This window comes from Cervus elaphus, chromosome 5 (genome assembly GCF_910594005.1).
Source record: "Cervus elaphus chromosome 5, mCerEla1.1, whole genome shotgun sequence".
Classification (NCBI taxonomy): Eukaryota; Metazoa; Chordata; class Mammalia; order Artiodactyla; family Cervidae; genus Cervus; species Cervus elaphus.
In genome coordinates, this window is record NC_057819.1 from 102,835,111 (window position 1) to 102,856,002 (window position 20,892).

General features: G+C 46.2%; 1 protein-coding gene across 1 annotated transcript in view; it reads left to right on the plus strand.

Moving 5' to 3' along the window:
- The window catches only part of DNAH9 (dynein axonemal heavy chain 9), a 280,642-nt gene that overhangs the window by 71,630 nt on the left and 188,120 nt on the right, over window positions 1-20,892 (plus strand). Inside the window, exons 19-24 of the mRNA XM_043903869.1 lie at window positions 7-173; window positions 10,621-11,491; window positions 15,018-15,148; window positions 15,472-15,598; window positions 17,808-17,960; window positions 19,553-19,678. Of these exons, the coding sequence (XP_043759804.1) occupies window positions 7-173; window positions 10,621-11,491; window positions 15,018-15,148; window positions 15,472-15,598; window positions 17,808-17,960; window positions 19,553-19,678 (1,575 nt within the window). The remainder of the gene's footprint in view (window positions 1-6; window positions 174-10,620; window positions 11,492-15,017; window positions 15,149-15,471; window positions 15,599-17,807; window positions 17,961-19,552; window positions 19,679-20,892) is intronic.

Consider the following 20,892-nt stretch of genomic DNA (forward strand, 5'->3'; position numbering starts at 1 on the left):
TGGCAGGAGCTGCCTGAGAAGTGGAACAGCATTAAAAAGACGGCGGTTACCGTGAGGCAGCAGGTGGCCCCCCTGCAGGCCAATGAAGTGACCCTCCTGCGCCAGCGGTGCGCGGCCTTCGAGGCGGAGCAGCAGTCCTTCTGGGGGCGATTCCGCAGAGAAGCGCCCTTCAGGTATGGACCCAGGTCGCCACCACGGCCCCGCGTCCTGGAAATGCAGCAGCATCTTAAGTCACGGGTGACCTCCCCACGGAGGCTGTGTATTTTCTTAACAGAAGACCGGTTACTCTTCTTCCCTCCTGTTTAGGTCCGCTGGTTAGACCGGGGACTCGTGTTCACAGAGTCCTGTTGTGGCCCGTGTGGGATGAACAAAGGCTGTACAAATACTTAAAAAAAAATATCTAGAAGCTTCTATGTCTCCATGTCTATAAAGGGATTGTGTGTGGTAAAATTACTCCTCTTTTACTAAACTGTTAGTATTCTGATTTCGCCCAGACTTCTGTTCTTTTGGTTTAAAAAAAAGTGGCTGATGAGAATTTGAAAATAATTTGGGGGGATTTCTGTGGTGGTCCAGTGGTTAAAACTCCACATTTGCAATGCAAGGGGGACTGGCTTCGATCCGTGGTCAAGGAATTACGATCCCACATGCTGCACGGTGTGGCCAAAAAAAAAAAGAATTTAAAAATAATTTTGGAAGGCCTTTCAGTAGCCTAACGGCAGGATTCAAGGTGACAGATTTACTTTAAGGAGTCCCTTCTCTGCTTAGCAGTTAGTGCTCAGACTGCCCCCTGCTTGTGGTCAGGGATCTTTACATAAACAAAGAAGGGGCGGGGTGGACAGCACAGCACCATTCACGTGGGCCCACGTGCACACATGTGGTCCCCCTCTCAGGGGCTCCCTCCCCGGGTGGGGAAGTCTGTGGGGTCTGCTCCTGGTCTGCTGCTCAGCGTCAGACGCTCCAGCCAGGGGCCGGTGCTGGTGGCCCTATGTCTACTGACCCGCCAGCTGAAGTGGACCCTCTCCCCCCAAGTCCAGCTCCAGGGTTTGCTTTCTGTTTCCCCTGTGGGGCTTCCTGCTGGATCTCCTCTCTCGTTTTCGTGTAGACATGCCTGGAAGTCTCCAGACTGAAAAATGCCCTGTGTAAAGCACCAGGAAGCTTTTTATTTTCACTTTACCGACAGAAATCTGACCTAAGGCGATACATGCCAAAGTGACCAATGAAGCAAGGAAAGAAAATCCCACAACTTTATCAGGAGTTAAGACGACGTAATGATTAGGCACACGGACCCTGGATTCAGCAAGCCCTCTGGCTAATCTCGGGTCCACTACTCCCTTCTAAGTCAGGGCAGTCCCTTACTCACTGCCTAAGTCAGGTCTGTCACTCTGTGCTGTTTCCTCACCTGTAAAGTGGGGGCATTAATGGTATCCACCTCGGAAGGCTGTTGATAGGATTAAGTAACACATCTTCACAAGCTTTTAGCACAAGACCCAGCACCCAGGTAACCAGCCATCTTGGCTTACCTGGCCCTGTTCTGGTTTTGGCACCAAAAGTCACACATCCAGGGAATCCCCTCTGTGTCAGGCAGACTTGAGACCCTTGGTCACCCCACCTGGCTCACAGGAAGGGCCTAACTCTTCTTATTATCCATCATCAAACATGTATGAAGTGGCTGGTCTCCAAAGCATCATACCTGGGGCCAGAAAGAATGAGACGAGTGTGTCAAGAGGCAGGGAAAGGGACTTCTCTGGCAGTCCAGTGGTTCAGACTCCATGCTCCCAGTGCAGGGGGCATGGGTTTGATCCCTGGTCAGGGGACTAAGATCCCACATGCCTTGGGGCCAAATTAAATTAAATTAAAAAAAAAAATGAAGTACAGAACTTGAAAAGTTTCATACAGATTTATTTTTTAAAAAGAAGACAAGAAAGGAAAAATGTATAAGCTGTATTTAGGACAAATGTACAACATAGCACTCTAAAGCATTAAAACCACCTGGAAGATTTTAAAACTTCCACTGTCCAGCCTCTCCTGCAGACCAACTAAATCAGGCACTGGGAATGAGACCGGGCATCAGTAGTTTTTAATGCTCCCTAGCTGACTCTGATGAGCAGCCAAGTTAGAGACAGCCACCCTAAGGGAAGAAACTGGGCCCCTTTTAAGCAATCACACCAGGGCGTATAACTCCAGATGACTCTGCGTTCCTTTAGATTTACAGCAGTCCACAACCTTTCTGGCACCAGGGACCAATTTCTTGGAAGACAGTTTTTCCGCAGACCGGAGGTGGGGAGAATAGTTTCGGGATGATTCAAGCACATTACATTTATTACTTTATTTCCAATCTAATGCCATCAGTGATCTGATAGGAGGTACCGGTCCCCAGTCTGGATGTGTCAAAGCACATCCCTTTGACTCTCCTTTGGATGTGCAATTGAGCACAGGATCGAAGCTGGTCAGGCAGGCGGGCCATGAATGGGGTATTTCTGGGCAGTGCTGACAATATCCACACTAGGGCAACAGCCACGAAGGTAATGACACTGATATCTTTGCATCATCTGTCTCTTTTTTAAAAAAAATTTCAAAAAAGGAATTCCAAATATGTCTGGTGAGAGATCTTTCCAAACAGGCTCCCAAGACTGCCTGAACAGAACAGCACTCTTTTTGCTGCCGTGTGTCTTTCCGTGTGTCTGTCGGAAACCTTGATCTCCCCTTCCTAGTTATACCACACTTATGTATTGATCAGCTCTTGTTTTTTAAATGTGATAGCTGCTTTGGTTTTTCTCTCTTTGCATTTGTATCCATCTGCTGGCTATGAGGATATTGCTACTCTTAAATGAGTCTTCCAAATTCACATTTTTTTTTTTAAGTTGGAGGACAATTGTGTTACAATATTGTGTTGGCTTCTGCCATACAACAGCATGAATCAGCCACAAGTACACATATGTCCCCTTCCTCCTGAACCTTCCCCCCACCCCCACCCCTCTAGGTTGTCACAGGGCACTGCGTTGAGCCCCCTGTTGTTCTGTACAACAGCTTCCCACTGGCTATCCGTATTATATATGGTGATGTATATAAGTCAGTGCTGTTCTCTCAATTCATCCCACCTTCTCCTTCCCCTGCTGTGTCCAAAGTCTGTTCTGTATGTCTGCATCTCTACCCCTGCCCTGCAAATAGGTTCATAAGTACCATTTTTCTAGATTCCATATATATGTGTTAATATACAAAATTTGTTCTTCTCTCTCTGACTTCCTCCACTCTGTATAACAGACTCTAGGTTTATCCACCTCACTAGAATTGATTCAAATACATTCCTTTTTATGGCTCAGTAATATTCCATTATGTATCTGTGTATATATATATGCCACAATATCTTTATCCATTCATCTGCCGATGGACATCTAGGTTGCTTCCATGTCCTAGCTATTGTAAATGGTGCTGCTGTGAATATTGGGATACATGTGTCTTTTTAATTACGGTCGTTTGTTTTTCTGGTATTGAGCTGCATAAGCTGCTTGTATACCAAATTCACATCTGTTAGTTTAACATGCAGATGAATCTTTGCAAGAGACTTCTTTGAAAAGAACTGCTCACAGCAGTGCAGAAAGTCAAACATGACTGCAATCTTGATGTATTCCTCTTCTTGTCAAGAAGACTATCAAGACTAGAGCAGAATCATGGATTTATTACCGAGGCCAATCTTCGTGGGTGTCAACACATGGGTTTACTTCTTAAGTTTCGTGTGCACGAATGTGTGTGTTTAAAGTGTTTAGACATTGTATGTGGCAAATGAGTTGAGTTCTCGTTCCTTTGCCTTCAGATCACTCACAGAATTCTAAAATGCATCTTGCTGAAGGCAAGCCTCTCTTCCTGATTAGATTACAGGGGAAGCTCACGTTGATCTTGTCTTTGGGAAGAAAAGGAAAGTGTGGGTCTCGTTTGTCCCTTGAAGTCTAACAGGTACAGGATGAAGTCAGGTCCCTAGGGGTGAAGTTCTTTCTCTGTGTTTAAGTTGAGTTTTTCTTCCTCCTTCTGTTCTTAACTTGAAGCTATGTCAGCATATTCCTAGCTGAGCTCTCTCAGTAATCAGCTAGATCATCGTAGCCAGATTCAAGCACTTCTCACAACTCTTGAAATTGGAGACTCATTCTTCCCGGTTGAATAACAGGGATGCTCCAGGCTTCTAGCAGCTCCCTTGTTCAGGCTTCCTGGCTTTAAGGAATGGTACCATGTCATCCAGTCAGTTTACCCATATCAAGACCAGGATAATCCAGGGGTTTCTTGGTAAAAGCATTTGGTCCCTCTGAGCTCCAGTTCATTGGAAACCATCAGTGTTTCTAGCTGGCCAGTCCCCAAATTCTGTGAATGGTGGGAAGGACTATCTTGAAGATACTCGCCCATTGGGTGCTGTCCTGCATGGCAAGCAGAAAATCAAGGCTTTCCAGACAGTGCAGCAAATGTGCCTTCATCTTGCTCATGAAGGGTCTCCTAGCATCAAAACATGTATATTATCAAGGGTGAAACAGATCACCAGCCCAGGTTGGATGCATGAGACAAGTGCTCGGGGCTGGTGCACTAGGAAGACCCAGAGGGATCGGATGGGGAGGGAGGCGGGAGGGGAGATCAGGATGGGGAATACATGTAAATCCATGGCTGATTCATGTCAATGTATGGCAAAAACCACTACAATATTGTAAAGTAATTAGCCTCCAACTAATAAAAATAAATGGAAAAAATAAAAGCTGAAGGAAAGAGCAGTATTAATCACTGAATCTCTCAGGGATGTATCAGTATCCTCAGACACATCATTCATTCAATTTGACCCTGTTCTTGCAGTTGATCTGACTCACTCACATGGTTCAGGCTTCCATAGAGCAGAAGAGGTGTGTTCTCAGCATGAGGTCAGCAAAAAAATGACATGTGCTAGGATATTCAGATAATATGGATTCCCTGATCTCAAGGACTGACAGACTCAGGGTCAGTTTCAAAAATGAGTAACTGAGGACTTCTCTGGTGGTCCAGTGCATAAGACTGTGCTTTTCAGGCAGGGGATGCAGGTTCCATCCCTGGATAAGGAACTAGGATTCCACATGCCGGGAGGTGCAGGCAAAAATAATAATCAGACATGTCCACTGGGCCCAACTTTGATGCCCACTGGGGAGACAGCTCACAAACCCCACAGAAGCTGGTGCTTCAGCCAATGGGCAAATGAGAATTAGCCATTTGGAAAAAGAGAAGTGGAAAGCCATGGGATTCCAGACAAGGGAAGCAGAACCTGGAGAGAGACAGGGGGATGAAAACATAACACACAGCTGGAGGACTGCACATGTGTGTGAGTGGGATGCAGGATGTGGGAGGTAAGGAGGGAGAGGTCCAGATGACGAGGCTTAGACCATGAATGAGCACTGCGGAGTCCAAGCCTGAGAACAGCATCATGTAGACACTTCTCTTGTGACTGCAGAGAATACAGTGGATCAAGGTAGACTCAAGGCAGGGGCTCCATGGCGATGGGGGACAGGGTGATTGCAACAGCCCAGGTGAGAAGCAGGAGGCCTGAACTGAAGCCGTTGCAGTGAGCAGGGAGAGAGGAGGATGGATGTGAGGGACACTCAGGAGGGAGAATCGGGAGGATTGAGTGAATTATGGAAGCTGGAAGTTGTGTCCGACTCTTTGCAACCCCATGGACTGTGACCTGTCAGGCTCTTCTGTCTATGGGATTCTCCAGGCAAGAATACTGGAGTGGGTAGCCATTCTCTTCTCCAGGGGTTCTTCCTAATGCAGGGATCAAACCTGGGTCTCTTGCATTGCAGACAGATTATTTTACTCTCTGATCCACCAGGGACAGATCCAAGCGTAATTCTCTGTCTTCTGTCTGGACCAGTAAGTGGAAGGGGGTATGTTTTGCTGCTCCTTAGATGGGACCATGGGATGGGAAAGGTCACCAGGTCAGAAGGAACAGGCTGAGTTACAATGCCCTTAGGGTTTCAAGCACAGGGGTGTCACTATTCTGTATATGTGCAGTTATGGGGCTGAGGTTGATGTTTACCAGCTGCTCACGTCCCAAGAAATCATTTAAGTCACTTATTCCTCTTTCTGTCTGTGCCCACATCTAGGGCAGGCCCGAATCCTTTTTTCCAAGATCATACACATGAGCACCCTATTTCCATTTCTCTTAATTATAGCTTTGCTCATCCAGACTTTCCAGGCATTTCTCTTTTAGATTAAAATACTTGTGCATTATTATTTCAATTTCAAAGACTAACTACACCCTTTTCCCTCCTATTAGTTTCTTGTTCTCACATTGTATTGTTCCCCCAGGCTTTGGAGAACTGCTTCAAGTTTATTAGGTGCATTAATCAGGTCTGTGAATATCCTGACAGTTTGCACCAGAGCTTTGAAATGGGAAGCGGGCTATTTGCTCCCCTGTCTGGAGGTTCCTTTCACTACTTAGGTCAAATTAACTTTTATATGCGCTCAGCTATAGGGAATGAATGTCAGCAGATTCAAACCATAAACAAAAATTATGCCACAGAGCAAATGAAGTTTGGAATAGGTTTGACAAATGATCACCTCTTACAAATATTTGAGGATTCAATATTGATTCAAGGATGTTCATAGGCACTGTGGAAAGAAGTGTTAGGAAGATCATTTATTATCTTCTGTGCCTACCCCTCCAACACTCTGATAACTCCTGTCTTACCGACTATTTCTGAACTATACTCTATTAATAAATTAAACAGAATGTGGGCTTTTAGAATCTGTCTGATATATACTAACACCAAGAAGCCAAGTTCACTTTCCCCATTCACTCTAGTCAAGATAAAAGGTAGAACCAACACGTTCCAACAATTAGTCTTGGAAAGAATGTGCGGAAGGAACCTTCATGCTGGGTAATCTTTCCTGATGGCTCACTTGCTGTGAGGATGTTACATTCCTTTCCTTCTAATTCTTTCTCTACTGCTGTCATAGAGGAGAAAGCTCCTTGCCTATACAGACAGATGGCCCTCTTCAACTCTGAGAACTCCAGGCCCTTCTGAAGCCCTCGCTGGCTGGACAACAGTGAACATACATGATGGTATTCAGTCTTAAGACGAAAATCCACCACCAGAGCATGCCAGCCAAAACTATTTAGATGGAACAAGCAGGAATCAAACATAGCAAGCATCAAAGTTAATCTGACACTAATGTAATGGTATGCATAACTGTTATTGTGTTGCATGGCAATTAGGCTTAAGTGGTGAGCAGTTCAGGTAAATGACTTTAATTAGGATTACTTTCCATCCGTCAAGTCAAATATTTCCAGAGACAATTGAGAGAAGAGGCAGTTCAAGGAAAGGTTCTTGCATGTCATCATCTTCCCACCAAACAACACACACAGACACACACACTCACACGGACACACACACAATTGCAAGAAATGGCCAATTCTCTAGTCATTCCTTTTCCCTCTCAACTTCTTTATATTGGACTCCACCATTCCCTAGTCTAATTTTAGAGAAAGATGGTGTTCACACTTAGATCGTGGTATCCCCAATATCTGGGGCTTCTCAGGTGGCACTAGTAGTAAAGAACCTGCCTGCCAATGCCAGTGATGTAAGAGATGCAGTTTCGATCTCTTGGTTGGGAAGATCCCCTGGAGGAGGGCATGGCAACCCACTCCAGTATTTGTGCCTGGAGAATCCCGTGGACCAAGGAGCCTGGCTGGCTACAGTCCATGGGGTTGCATGGAGTAGGGCACAATTGAGGTGACTTAGCATGCACATATGCATCCCCAATATCTAGCCACCCCTCAAGCACACAGAAACAGGAAGACCTGAGACTGGTGATGGGAAGAAAGGATACAGGGAGGCTAGGGAAGGAAAACCAGAGGCTCCTTGAAGGTTGTTGTGGGTGCTCCTGACCCACATCAGTTCAGTTCAGTTCAGTTGCTCAGTCATGTCCGACTCTTTGCAACCCCATGAATTGCAGCACGCCAGGCCTCCCTGTCCATCACCAACTCCCGGAGTTTACTCAAACTCATGCCTATCGAGTCAGTGATGCCAACCAGCCATCTCATCCTCTGTCATCCCCTTCTCCTCCTGTCCCCAATCCCTCCTAGCATCAGGGTCTTTTCCAATGAATCAACTCTTCGCATGAGGTGGCCAAAGTATTGGAGTTTCAGCTTCAGCATCAGTCCTTCCAATGAACACCCAAGACTGATCTCCTTTAGGATGGACTGGTTGGATCTCCTTGTAGTCCAAGGGACTCTCAAGAGTCTTCTCCAACACCACAGTTCAAAAGCATCAATTTTTCAGCGCTCAGCTTTCTTCACAGTCCAACTCTCACATCCACACATGACCACTGGAAATACCATAGCCTTGACCAGACTGACCTTTGTTGGCAAAGTAATGTCTCTGCTTTTTAATATGCTATCTAGGTTGATCATAACTTTCCTTCCAGGGAATAAGTGTCTTTTAATTTCATGGCTGCGGTCATCATCTGCAGTGATTTTGGAGCCCAAAAAATGAAGTCTGACACTGTTTCCACTGTCTCCGCATCTATTTCCCATGAGGTGATGGGACCAGATGCCATGATCTTAGTTTTCTGAATGTTGAGCTTTAAGCCAACTTTTTCACTCTCCTCTTTCACTTTCATCAAGAGGCTTTTTAGTTCCTCTTCACTCTCTGCCATAAGGGTGGTGTCATCTGCATATCTGAGGTTATTGATATTTCTCCCGGCAATCTTGATTCCAGCTTGTGCTTCTTCCAGCCCAGCGTTTCTCATGATGTACTCTGCATATAAGTTAAATAAGCATGGGAACCTGTGAATGAGCAGTTCTTACATCAGAGAGGAGGTTCTGCCAGGAATGTCGGTTGAAGGGGCCAGACCAGAAGGGGGTTCATGGGGTGAGGACCAAGAGCAGCAAGGGAGTCCTGAACATGGGGAGAAGAGGAGGAGGAAAGATGCACTTGAACTGTAAGTTCGATGTAGTGTTTACAGGAGTCAAGTGCAGAACCAGAGGTCACTGCAGGACACAAGAGGAGACGGGGCCACTTGAAGGAGGAGCTTGAGAGATGTGGAGCCTGACGGGAAGCACACAGTTCGGGAAGGCCATGCAGCACAGGCCCGTGGTCAGGACTTTGTGCTCATGTGTCAGGGTCCGTCTCAGTGCTTCTCCCACCCAGAGGCACTGCTTCCTGAAGGTGATGCAGGTCTTTAGTGTGAACCTCACCACAGAGATGGAAGCCAACCTGGGGAATCTGAAAAATGCTGTTACCTGCTATTTACAATAGCCAGGACATGGGAGCAACCTAGATGTCCATCAACAGGTGAATGGATAAAGAAGCTATGGTACATATGTGTTAGTCGCTCAGTCGTGTCTGACTCTTTGTGAACCCATGGACTGTAGCCTGCCAGGCTGTTCTATCCATGGAATTCTCCAGGCCAGAATACTGGAGTGGGTAGCCATTCCCTTCTCCAGGGCATCTTCCTGACCCAGGGATCAAACCCACACCTCTTGTGTCTCCTGCTTTGCAGGCAGATTCTTTACCACCTGAGCCCCCAGGGAAGCCCCAATGAAATATTACTCAGCCATAAAAAGGAATGCATTTCTCTGATAATGAGTGATGTTGAGCATCTTTTCATGTGTTTGTTAGCCATCTGTATGTCTTCTTTGGAGAAATGTCTGTTTAGATCTTTGGCCCATTAAATATTAGCCTCCAACGAATAAAAATAAATGGAAAAAAAAAAAAGGAATGCATTTGAGTCAGTTCTGGTGAGGCCAATGAACCTAGAGTCTGTTATGCTAAGTGGAATAAGTCAGAAAGAGAAAAACAAATATTGTATATTAACGCATATATATGGAATCTAGGAAAATGGTACTGATGAACCTATTTGCAAGGCAGGAATAGAGACCCAGACATAGAGAATAGATTTATGGACACAGCCGGGGGAGGAGAGGCTAGGGTGACTTGAGGCAGTAGCATTGAAATACATACATTACTGTGTGTAAAGCCGATACCGCCTGGCGTGACCTTGGCCTTCACAGCCTCTGCAGTAACAGGACAATGCTCTTTTGTGTCAAGTGGGCTGCACACCAACAAGTGAAACAGAGTCTAAGGGGAGCTCAAACAAACGGTTATCCCCCCACTGGACCTGGGGAGGTGAGGAGTATTTTTATTACCCTCTCAGATGTAGAGGGCTTCTCTGATGGTTCAGTGGGTGAAGAATCCGCCTGCAATGCAGGAGACACAGGAGATGCACGTTCAGTCCCTGAGTTGGGAAGATTCCCTGGAGTAGGAAAGGGAAACCCACTCCAGTAGTCTTGCCTGAAAAACCCCATGGACAGAGGAGCCTGATGGGCTGCAGTCCAAAGGGTTGCCAAGAATCGGATATGACTGAGTACACATGGGTGTAGAACAGATCCAGACAGGACGCCCCTCTTGAATCATCCTTCCTCCTTCTGGTTATGCTCATCCCACTCTGACCTACCCTGACTATCTTTCCTTCGCAAGCTTTGGTGAACATTCCTGCTCTTTGCTAAAACACTAAGGATTTAAAGGTTCAAGCTGCCATGGCTCTGGTGATTCCAGGAGATGGTCCCTGAGTTCTTCCACTGATGAAGGGGAAACGCTGTGTCTTGTCTTGCAGGTTTGATAGCACTGACCCTCATCAGACGCTGGATGCCTGGCACTTGGAGACCCAGCAGATGGAGTCCACCATGGCCTCCATTTCCGCGTCCGCCAGCTTGTTTGAAGTCACCGTCCCTGACTACAAGCAGCTGCGGCAGTGCAGGAAGGAGGCGTGCCGGCTGAAGGAGCTCTGGGACACGATCGGGATGGTGACCTCCAGCATCCATGCCTGGGAGACCACCAGGTGGAAGGATATCGACGTGGAGGCCATGGACTCGGAGTGCAGAAAGTTCGCCAGGAACATCCGGAACCTCGACAAGGAGGTCAGGGCCTGGGAGGCCTTCACAGGCCTGGAGAGCACCGTGTTGGACACCCTGACCTCCCTGAGGGCCGTGGCCGAGCTGCAGAACCCGGCCCTCCGGGAGCGGCACTGGAGGCAGCTGATGCAGGCCACGGGCGTGACCTTCACCATGGATGAGGGCACCACCCTGGCCCACCTCCTGCAGCTGCAGCTGCACCGCTTTGAGGACGAGGTCCGGGGCATCGTGGACAGAGCCGTGAAAGAGCTGGGCATGGAGAAGGTGCTGAAGGAGCTGCAGACCACCTGGGCTGGCATGGAATTCCAGTACGAGCCCCACCCACGGACCTGTGTGCCCCTGCTGCAGTCCGACGAGGACCTCATCGAGGTTCTGGAGGATAACCAGGTCCAGCTTCAGAACCTGATGGTGTCCAAGCACATTGCCTTCTTCCTGGAGGACGTGTCAGGCTGGCAGAAGAAGCTGTCCACCGCCGACGCCGTCATCTCCATCTGGTATGACGTGCAGCGCACGTGGTCTCACCTAGAAAGCATATTCATCGGATCTGAAGATATCCGGGCTCAGCTGCCCCAGGTACCTGCTACAGAAACCCTGCTCCCTCTGTTCCCTGCTCCGAGTCAAGGGACAATCCCCCAGCCCCTGCATCCTCTAGACCATTCCTTCTCTGCCTCCCTGCCTTGGCTTCACCCAGGGGCATCTCCAATAATCATAGACCTTTCAAGACACCAAAAGCCAGGCATAGGGAAAGAGAGAAGGTAAAATGCATGCCAGACAGCTTGTTCTTGGGCTTCCCTGGTGGCTCAGTGGTAAAGAATCCGCCCTAGCCAAAGCAGGAGTCCCAAGAGACCTAGGTTCAATCCCTGGATTGGGAAGATCCCCTCGAGGAGGAAATGGCAACCCATTCCAGTATTCTTGCCTGGGAAATCCCATGGACAGAGGAGCCTGGTGGGCTACAGTCCATGGGGTCTCAGAGTGAGACTCGACTTAGCAACTAAACAACAACAAACAATTTGTCCTTAGATGGGTAGGGAAAAGAAAGAGAACCTGGTTTAAAAAACAAAAGAAGTGTACTGGAGGAAGGAGGTCTGAAATAGGAGCCGCTCTTGTGTTGCTCTACCCGTAATCACAGTGTGGGTACCAACTGGGAAGCAGCATCATTTCCAGGCAAGCTTGAGTTCCTTCTCTGCAACGAGCTATTTTGTAAACCTCCAGCCTGTGCTAGCAGGCTTAAACACTAGTCTTCAGCTAAGTACTAAATGAGGAATTTCTCTAAGATATGCATTCTTCTTATTACTACCTTTCTAATTTGTTTGCCCCTTCTAATTGTCCTAATTAATGTGCCATTGATGTACGCCCTCTCTCAGTGGGCTCATTTAAAAAAAGATTTTTGCAGACTTATTCCATATCCCACTCCAGTATTCTGGCCTAGAAAATTCCATGGATAGAGGAGCCTAATGGGCTACAGTCCATGGGTCACAAAGAGTCAGACACGACTGAGCGAATAACACTTCAATATCCCTCAGCACAGTGAGTTCTTTGCTTGCAAATTAGTTTGATTCCAAAATGTCACATGTTGTCCAGACCTTGTTTCAGAGTTAAAGCACATTCTATCAAATCATATTTTTCCGGCTCATCCCACAAAAGCACATTTAGTATAATGACGCAGATTAAAGTTTGTACATCTGCAATGAAAAATAACAGAAAATAATTCCACTGCAGCTACTGTCATGAAACAAAATCAAATAAGCCAGATTTTATTCGTCTCCAATGCTAATGACTGAAGAAGGGCAGGTTTGATGTGAAGTGGGGGAGAATGTAGGTAGAGTCTTTTGCAGACATTTTAAAAGAGGCATTTGAGAATTTACAATAAAAAATAATAAATAATTCGTATCATTAACTTCTCAGGTTTATGTGTAAAATGTGTAAATACATTTGTCTTCTTTGTAGTGACAGTATGGTAACAAAGAAATACCACAAATTAGTCATCATGTTACACCCTAACTAGTAAATATTTTCATTCACTATGAATATTTTCCACCTTTTGTTCACATATATACATGTTTTTACACAATTGCTCTCAGGATAGTTACAATTTTTGAGTCAGTTCTTTTCACCTCAAACATTTATGTCAGATATTTCTGATGTGTGTGTATGCTCAGTTGCTCAGTAATATCCTAACTGTTTGTGACCCTATAGACTGTCGCCTTTCAGGTTCCTTTGTCCGTGGGGTTCTCCAGGCAAGAATACTGGAGTGGATTGCCATTTCCTACTCCAGGGAATCTTCTTGAATCAGGGATTGAAGCTGTGTCTCTTATGTCTCCTGCGTTGGCAGACAGATTCTTTACCACGGAGTCACCTGGGAAGTCCCTTGCTTCTGACCCTTCCTTTTTATTTATTTATCTTATTTTTGGCTGTGCTGCTTCTTCACTGCCCTGCTGTGCTTCCTCTAGTTGCGGTGCACAGGTTTCTCATTGTGGCGGCTTCTCTGGTTGCAGAGTATGGGCTCTAGGCATTTGGGCTTCAGTAGTTGTGGCTCACAGGCTTGGTTACCCCGAGGCACGTGGAATCTTCCTGGACCAGGGTTGGAACCCGTGTCCCCTGGACTGGCAGGCAGACTCCTATCCACTGCACCACCAGGGAAATCTTCTGATGATTCTATAAATTCTTAATAACTTTTCATTTTTAACTGGTGAAAGATGCCTCATTTAAGGATCATAATTTAAGTCTTGATAGGAGAGAGGCATGGGTCACAGAGGTCCCAGCAGACTGGGGCCAGCAGCCCAGGCTTGAGTCCACCCTCTCAAGGACCTTAGGGAAGTTACTTGAATTCTCAGTGCCCTGGTTTTCTCATCTGTAAATTGAGACTAAGCCCGGTCCCTACGTCCAGAAGTTCATTAAAGCTGAATGTCCAGCACATACCATTATGATTGTTGTTATGTAATCATAACCACGCAAGCTCTCACCAGGTACCAGGTGTTGGGCTGAGGTGCTTTGCCTTTAGTATTGTCTCAATCATTTCAACGACACTGTGAGAGTGTGTGTATTTGGGGAAAATGATAATGTTTAATTACTTTTGACATCACGGGCTTCCCCAGTGACTCAGATGGTAAAGTGTCCACCTGCCAGTGCAGGAGACGTGAGTTTGATCCCTGAGTCAAGAAGATCCCTTGGAGAAGGGAATGGCTACCCTCGCCAGTATTCTTGCCTGGAGGATGCCTTGGACATAGGAACCTGGCAGGCCACAGTCCGTGGGGTCACAGAGATTTGGATGTGACTGAGCAACTGACACTTTCTCTTTCACTTTGACATCATCATAGCACCTTTGCTGCCGAAATGCTTACTTTGGTCATAGAAACTTTTGCTTGGACCCAGAAAGCGCATAGGATCCACCATCTGCCTGACTTAGGAATTACACAGTTTACACCAACAGTTCTCAAAGTGTGGTCTGATGACCTCTGGCAAGGGGTCCCTGAGACCTTTCCAGGGGATCCTCAAGGTGAAAACTATCTTAATAATAATACTAAAATGGCATTTGCTGTTTTCACTTGTTCTTCTATGAGCATACAGTGGAATTTTCCAGAGGCCACATGGTGCGATATCACAACATACTGAATGCAGAAGCAGGAAGAGAATCTGGCCATCTTCTAAGTCAGACATGAAAGAGATTTGGCAAAAAAAAAAGTGCAGTGATGCCACTTTTCCTCTAAGTTATGTTGTTTTGGAAAATATACTTATTTTGGACTAAAATATGTGTTATATTAAAATAAAGTGCTTATTGCTGTAATTTTAAATGAATTGACAAATATTCTTTAACATTTCTCACCTTTAGCTTCTAACGTAGAATATGCATTGATAGATATAATGTTACCTTATAAATGAAAGCTCTTTGCACTCCCCAGTAAGTTTTACAAACAGAAAGGGGTTTTAAGACCAAAATGTGTGAGAACCATTGATTCAAGCTAAGGTATTTCCTCCTTTGGGCCTAATCTCTGTGTTACACAACCTAGGAGCAGTTTTCAAAAGCAGGCTTGGTACATGAGGGTAGCTTCTTGGAGTTGAAAGGAGTGGGGGTTAATTTTTTCCACACTTTAATTTGCAGGATTCTAAAAGATTTGAAGGCATCGACATAGACTTTAAAGAGTTAGCTTATGATGCTCGGAAAACTCCAAACGTAGTGGAAGCCACCAACAAGCCAGGTCTTTACGAAAAGCTGGAAGATATTCAGAGCAGGTGATGGTTGATGTGCAGCTGCCTTTGTAGGAGAGGCTGTCTTTGTCTCTCAGGTCCTCACCTTCGCTAACTGCCCGAATGAGAGAGTGAGCGTGTGTGTCTGGCCGTGTGCCTTGATTTGCCCGTGTGCTTGGGTAATGTGGGATGCTGTTGGAGGTGTTTATTCTGATGGAAGTGTACTAGTAGGGCTGTATGCATATGCCCACAGATGTTCCATGCATACATCACTCCTGAGTGTAATTCACAGGTCACACTCATTTGCGTTTAGTTAACATGCCTGTGGATTCTGGCAAACCTAACAAGGAGATTCTCTGTGCCCTCAGGCTGTACCTGTGTGAGAAGGCCCTGGCGGAGTACCTGGACACCAAAAGGCTTGCCTTCCCCAGGTTTTACTTCCTCTCCTCTTCCGATCTTCTAGACATTCTTTCCAATGGCACAGCCCCTCAACAGGTAAGCAGGGAAGCGCTTGTAGAAACAGTCAGAAGGATTGAGATGCTCCAGCAGGTGAGTTTCAAGCTCCCCATTATGCCCCATTAAGCAGTGTGTCTATTTGACCTATGTTGCCATCAGCATGGTCCCTAACCTCATGTCTGGCTACCTGCTTTTTTTTTTTTTTCCTTAAACCTTTCTAGGTTTAAGTTTCTTTCCATTTGGATCTCTGTAGAGATCAAAATTTAAATTAAATTTTTGAAAATTTCTATGTGCTTGGATCCTTGCTTTATCTTTCTCTAACACGATGAGGTTTTTGTTCCCTCTCTGAAAACGGGCTTTCACTATCTTGGAAATGTTTTCTTTCAGTATACTTTTGCATAATATTTCTTTTTTTTTAATGGACCATTTTTAAAGTCTTTATTGAATTTGTTACAATATTGCTTCTGTTTTACGTTTTGGTTTCTTGGCCATGAGGCATGTGGGATTTTAGCTCCCTGACCAGGGATTGGACCCACACCATCTGCATTGGAAGGCAAAGTCTTAACCACTATACAACCTGAGAAATCTCTACTTGGTATTTCTACTCCGGTTATGTGGATAATCTTTTCCCTCAGATTCATCATATTTCTGTAGGTTGAGATTATTATCTTCATCTATTCATACATATTGGTACATATTTATACACTTTTTTCTCTCTTAGTCCTCTTCCTTGGCATTCTTCCATGTCCCTCAGATTTATCCACCATATTTAATGTGTGTGTTTATTTGGTCCTTTTGTGTTGCTAATGCTGTTAAAAACTACACTGCCCCATTTGTTGTTTTATTTTTCTACCTCTACCAATTCTTCTTATCTTCTACCTCAAATTTTATAGAGTTCATGTTTCTTTCACTTAATTGAAAGCAAAACAAGGTGATATTTTTTCATCACTACTTCTGTTTCCTGTGTGAAGCTTCTAATATAGATATGCTCTTACTCTATTTCTTGAGTCTGGCTTTCTCCTTCTTTTAAGTTGTGGGATAATTTCACTGGTCTTGTGTTAATTGTGGTTGTTGCTTTCATCCACTATTTGTTCTTGGATAAAGAAAGGTCCATCTCTATTATTTGTCCCAAGTCACTGGGTGGGATCTCCTCCAGCACCTTTAGTTTACTTCAATACTCTTAGAATTTCTCCCACCATCTCATAAGCGAGAGAGCTCATTGCCATAAATGTAAAGGTTAAAACTCACAGTTCTCAGGAGGCCCCTGTATTTCAAAAAAACTCTACGTGGGGCAGCTTCCTGTTTGTCATTTCTTCTTCACCTGCTGTTCTTCTCACCTCAGGACCACACTGTGGTTCTGTCTGGCATCCTCCTAGGATTATTGCCCAAGGCATCACTGCCTCCATATCATGAGATGCCATGCTTGGGAGAAGCTCCAGTACAACCAGACTTTCTGCCCGCTGTGAGTTTGCTGGCCCTTGCTCTAGACCCACAGAGGTTGGTCTCCTGCCTCAAAGTGGTTCCTACAACTGAGTGACTTCTTCCACAGGCCATGGTCACCACTGCCCTTGATCCTCCAGATTTTGGCACATTAGCATTCATCTGTAGACTCTCCTGTGCCTACCCTCCTGCTGCACAGTACTGTTTTCTTAGGAAGAGGGCTTATGAATTAGTTATTGCTCCAGTCTGTTCCCATCCATAGTAGATCAGGCAGAAATTAATCAAACTTTTGTGGCTTCATTGGTTTGTAGTTAACGCGTGTTGCCCACTATATCTATATTCCCTTTTATCCAGTCCAACTAAATCCCAACTTCACATCTTCATCATTCCCTAGCTTCCTTCTAAACATCTGGTACCCAACACTTTAATGGTTGTCACAGGGTAGCCCTCTAAGCAATACAATAATAATAAGTAGCTTCTAAGCAATAATCATTGGAAGAACTGATGCTGAAGCTGAAACTCCAATACTTTGGCCACCTCATGCAAAGAGTTGACTCATTGGAAAAGACCCTGATGCTGAGAGGGATTGGGGGCAGGAGGAGAAGGGGACAACAGCGGATGAGATGGCTGGATGGCATCACCGACTCGATAGACATGAGTTTGAGTAAACTCCGGGAGTTGGTGATAGACAGGGAGGCCTGGCGTGCTGAGATTCGTGGGGTCACAAAGAGTCATACACAACTGAGCAACTGAACTGAACTGAAGCAATAATCATAAGTAACTTCCTGGACATGCTCTCCACTTGTAGGTTCAACGCCACCTTTCCAAACTCTTTGACAATATGGCCAAGATGCAGTTCCAGCTAGATGCCAGTGAGAAGCCAACCAAGACCAGCCTTGGCATGTACAGCAAGGAAGGAGAATATGTGGCCTTCAGCGAGCCCTGTGACTGCAGTGGGCAGGTAACGCATACCTCTCTCTCTCAAGTGTCTGCAGTCAAGCATCAGCCTTCAGAACAGCCTTTGTGACCTTGCACCAGAACTTGTCTCTGTGCCTGGGGACTGCCCAGACCTCTGACTTGAACCGACTTCGGAGCAGCTTCCAGCGCCCACTTTCCTCTCCTTGGGGACACATGTCAATACCTATGTATCTTCCTCGCTCAAAGACCTTGCAGAGAGCAATAAAATGCACATAAACAACTTCCTGAGTCAACAAAAAAAGGGTTTGGAAATGATTAACAGCACCAGGAGACTTCAACATGACAAGCCCTGGAGCACCCCACAGGGGAATCTGGGTCACTGACACCTTCCCTGGGAGAAAATGCCCTTTGAAATGAATCATAAACCTGAGCGTTCACTTCTCTGTACACATACACCTCCTACAGCCCTACCTGGTGGAGAGCCCACCACCGCCCTGCTCCAGAAGCTACCAGCTCCACATCTCCCCGGCACAGTTCAAGAAACACAAAACATGACACCCTTCTCTCCTTAACCCTCCCACCCACCTTTCACCATCTTCACTAACGTAGACAAGCCCTTCTTTGTTCATTATCCTACTGCATTTTTCTCTTTTGCTTCTTTTTTCTCTTCTCTTTCTTTCTCTTCCATTTCTTCTGTGTTGTTCTCAGTCATGTCCCACTCTTTGCGACCCCAAGGACTGCAGCCCACCAGGCTCCTCTGTCCATGGGATTTCCCAGGCAAGAATACTGGAGTGGACTGCCATTTCCTACTCCAGGGGATCTTCCTGACCCAGGGATCCAACTCAAGCCTTTTGAGTCTCCTGCATTGGCAGGTGTATTCTTTGCCTGGGAAGCCCCCATTATCCTAAATATCAAAAGAAACATGGTCCCTGGGGTGCTAATCCAGTCCAGAGTAAAGCCTGGAGAAAAGATCTTCAGAGTTCTAGAGTTCTACCTTCATCCAAATGCATCTTGGAAAGCAACTCTAGCATCTGAAAATAGACATTCTCAGTTTTATGAAAGGGACATTGGGGTTTGATTCAAACCTTGGGTGTTCTTTCTGTAGCCTCAGAAAGCATTTAGTTGGAAAATATAATCCATATGCACCGTGGACAAGGTCATGAGAATCCACTGATTTATTTACACTCCTGGGTCAAGAAGATCCCTTGTAGTAGGAAATGGCAACCCACTCCAGTTTCCTTGCTTGGGAAATCCCGTGGACAGAGGAGCCTGGAGGGCTGCAGTTCTTGGGGTTCCAGTCAGACACGACTGAGCACGCAAGCACAATCCAGATGAAGATTTCCCCCTAATCTCTGGTTGGCAGTCTTGTCTCCCCAAAACCTGCTCCTCTGCTCTGTGGGTTCCAGTGGGCACACCGCCCCCCACCCCCTGTTGTTAATTGAGCCTTGGTCTCAACTACCATTGCCCTGCGTTGCACAGACGAATGGTTTTCCTGTGCCTTCTGGCAACCATTTAGGGTTGCACATCTTGCCTGGGCTCATCTTCTTCACTGCCTCCATCTGAGTGGAAGAAAACGTGTATCACTGAGCACATCTTCTTAGGAACCCCGAGTCTAACCCTAAGTTCTTCTTCCAGGTAGAAATATGGCTGAACCACGTGCTGGCTCGCATGAAGGCCACGGTGAGGCACGAGATGACAGAAGGTGTAACCGCCTATGAAGAAAAGCCCAGGGAACAGTGGCTCTTTGACTACCCAGCTCAGGTATCCTTTGATCCATCCTCACCCGCTCTCCTCCTCCATGACCTCTGTCAGCCTCCTGGGGGCTGCCAGGCTCACCCATGCTTCAGGGTCAGGAGAGGCTGCTTGGGAAGGGGTCAGAGGGAGGGACCAGGGAATTGTCAGCCATGACGCAATTCAGCGGTTACCTCGGGGCATTAAGGGTTGTCCATTTTACCCCATTAGCTGCATACAGCAGGGAGAAAACATAAACAGTTCAACTCACTGAGCCAGCCCTCCTTGTATGTGCCAAGCTCTTTGCTGAGCACAGGAGACACCAGCAGGAAACAAGGCAATGCAATCCCACCCTGATGGAGTTTACAGACTGGCGTGGAAGTCAGCCACCTAAAAATGGGACCTGGTGTGATGGTAAAGGAAACTTGGGGTCCTCTGGGAGCTGGTTAATGGGGTCTGGGGATGACCCTCCTGAAGACATGATTCTAGGCTGAGGTTTGAAATAGGAGTTGGCAGGTGAAAGATAGAGGGTAACAGCACCCACGTGTGGGAAAGAGTGTGGACAAAGGCTCAGATGCAAGGGAGAGTCTAAGATGTTTGAGGCATGAGTGTGGTTGAAGCAGGAGTAACAGGCGGAGGGAGCAAGGGGCAACAGATGGATTCGGGGGAGGAAACTGGGACACAGTTCTTATAGACCTTGCTTGGGAGTGATGTGATTCCAAGATATATCTAAGTCCTTTCCCGGGATCTCAGGAGGGTAATAAAAGAAAGAGGGGGAGCTAATGAGGTTATTTTTTAATGACCCTGGCTGCAATACACCACCCCTCCCTCCCCTGTTAATGTCTAGTATTGGGCTGGCCGAGAAGTTCGTTTGGGTTTTTCTGTAACATCCTACGGAAAAATCCAAACAAACTCTTTGGCCAACCCAGTACTACTACTGGTACATTTAGGGGTTACAGATATCTGGTGGTGACTGAAGCCCTAGGAGTTAGATAAGATTGTGTAGACTGAGCTGAGGCTTCAGATCAAACCCACGAGCATCATCCAAAGGCTGTATAGTCAGAGGGAAACCAGGGCAGCAGAATGAGAAACAGAACCTTTTCTGAGAGAAGGAACACCTGGCAATGGTAATCACAGAAACTAAAACAGAAGGTGTTGATAGGTGAGAGGTCAGTTATGCCACACACGTCTAAGAGGTCAAGCAAAGTAAAGAGGCTAAGGAACATCCACGACCTTGGTGAGGC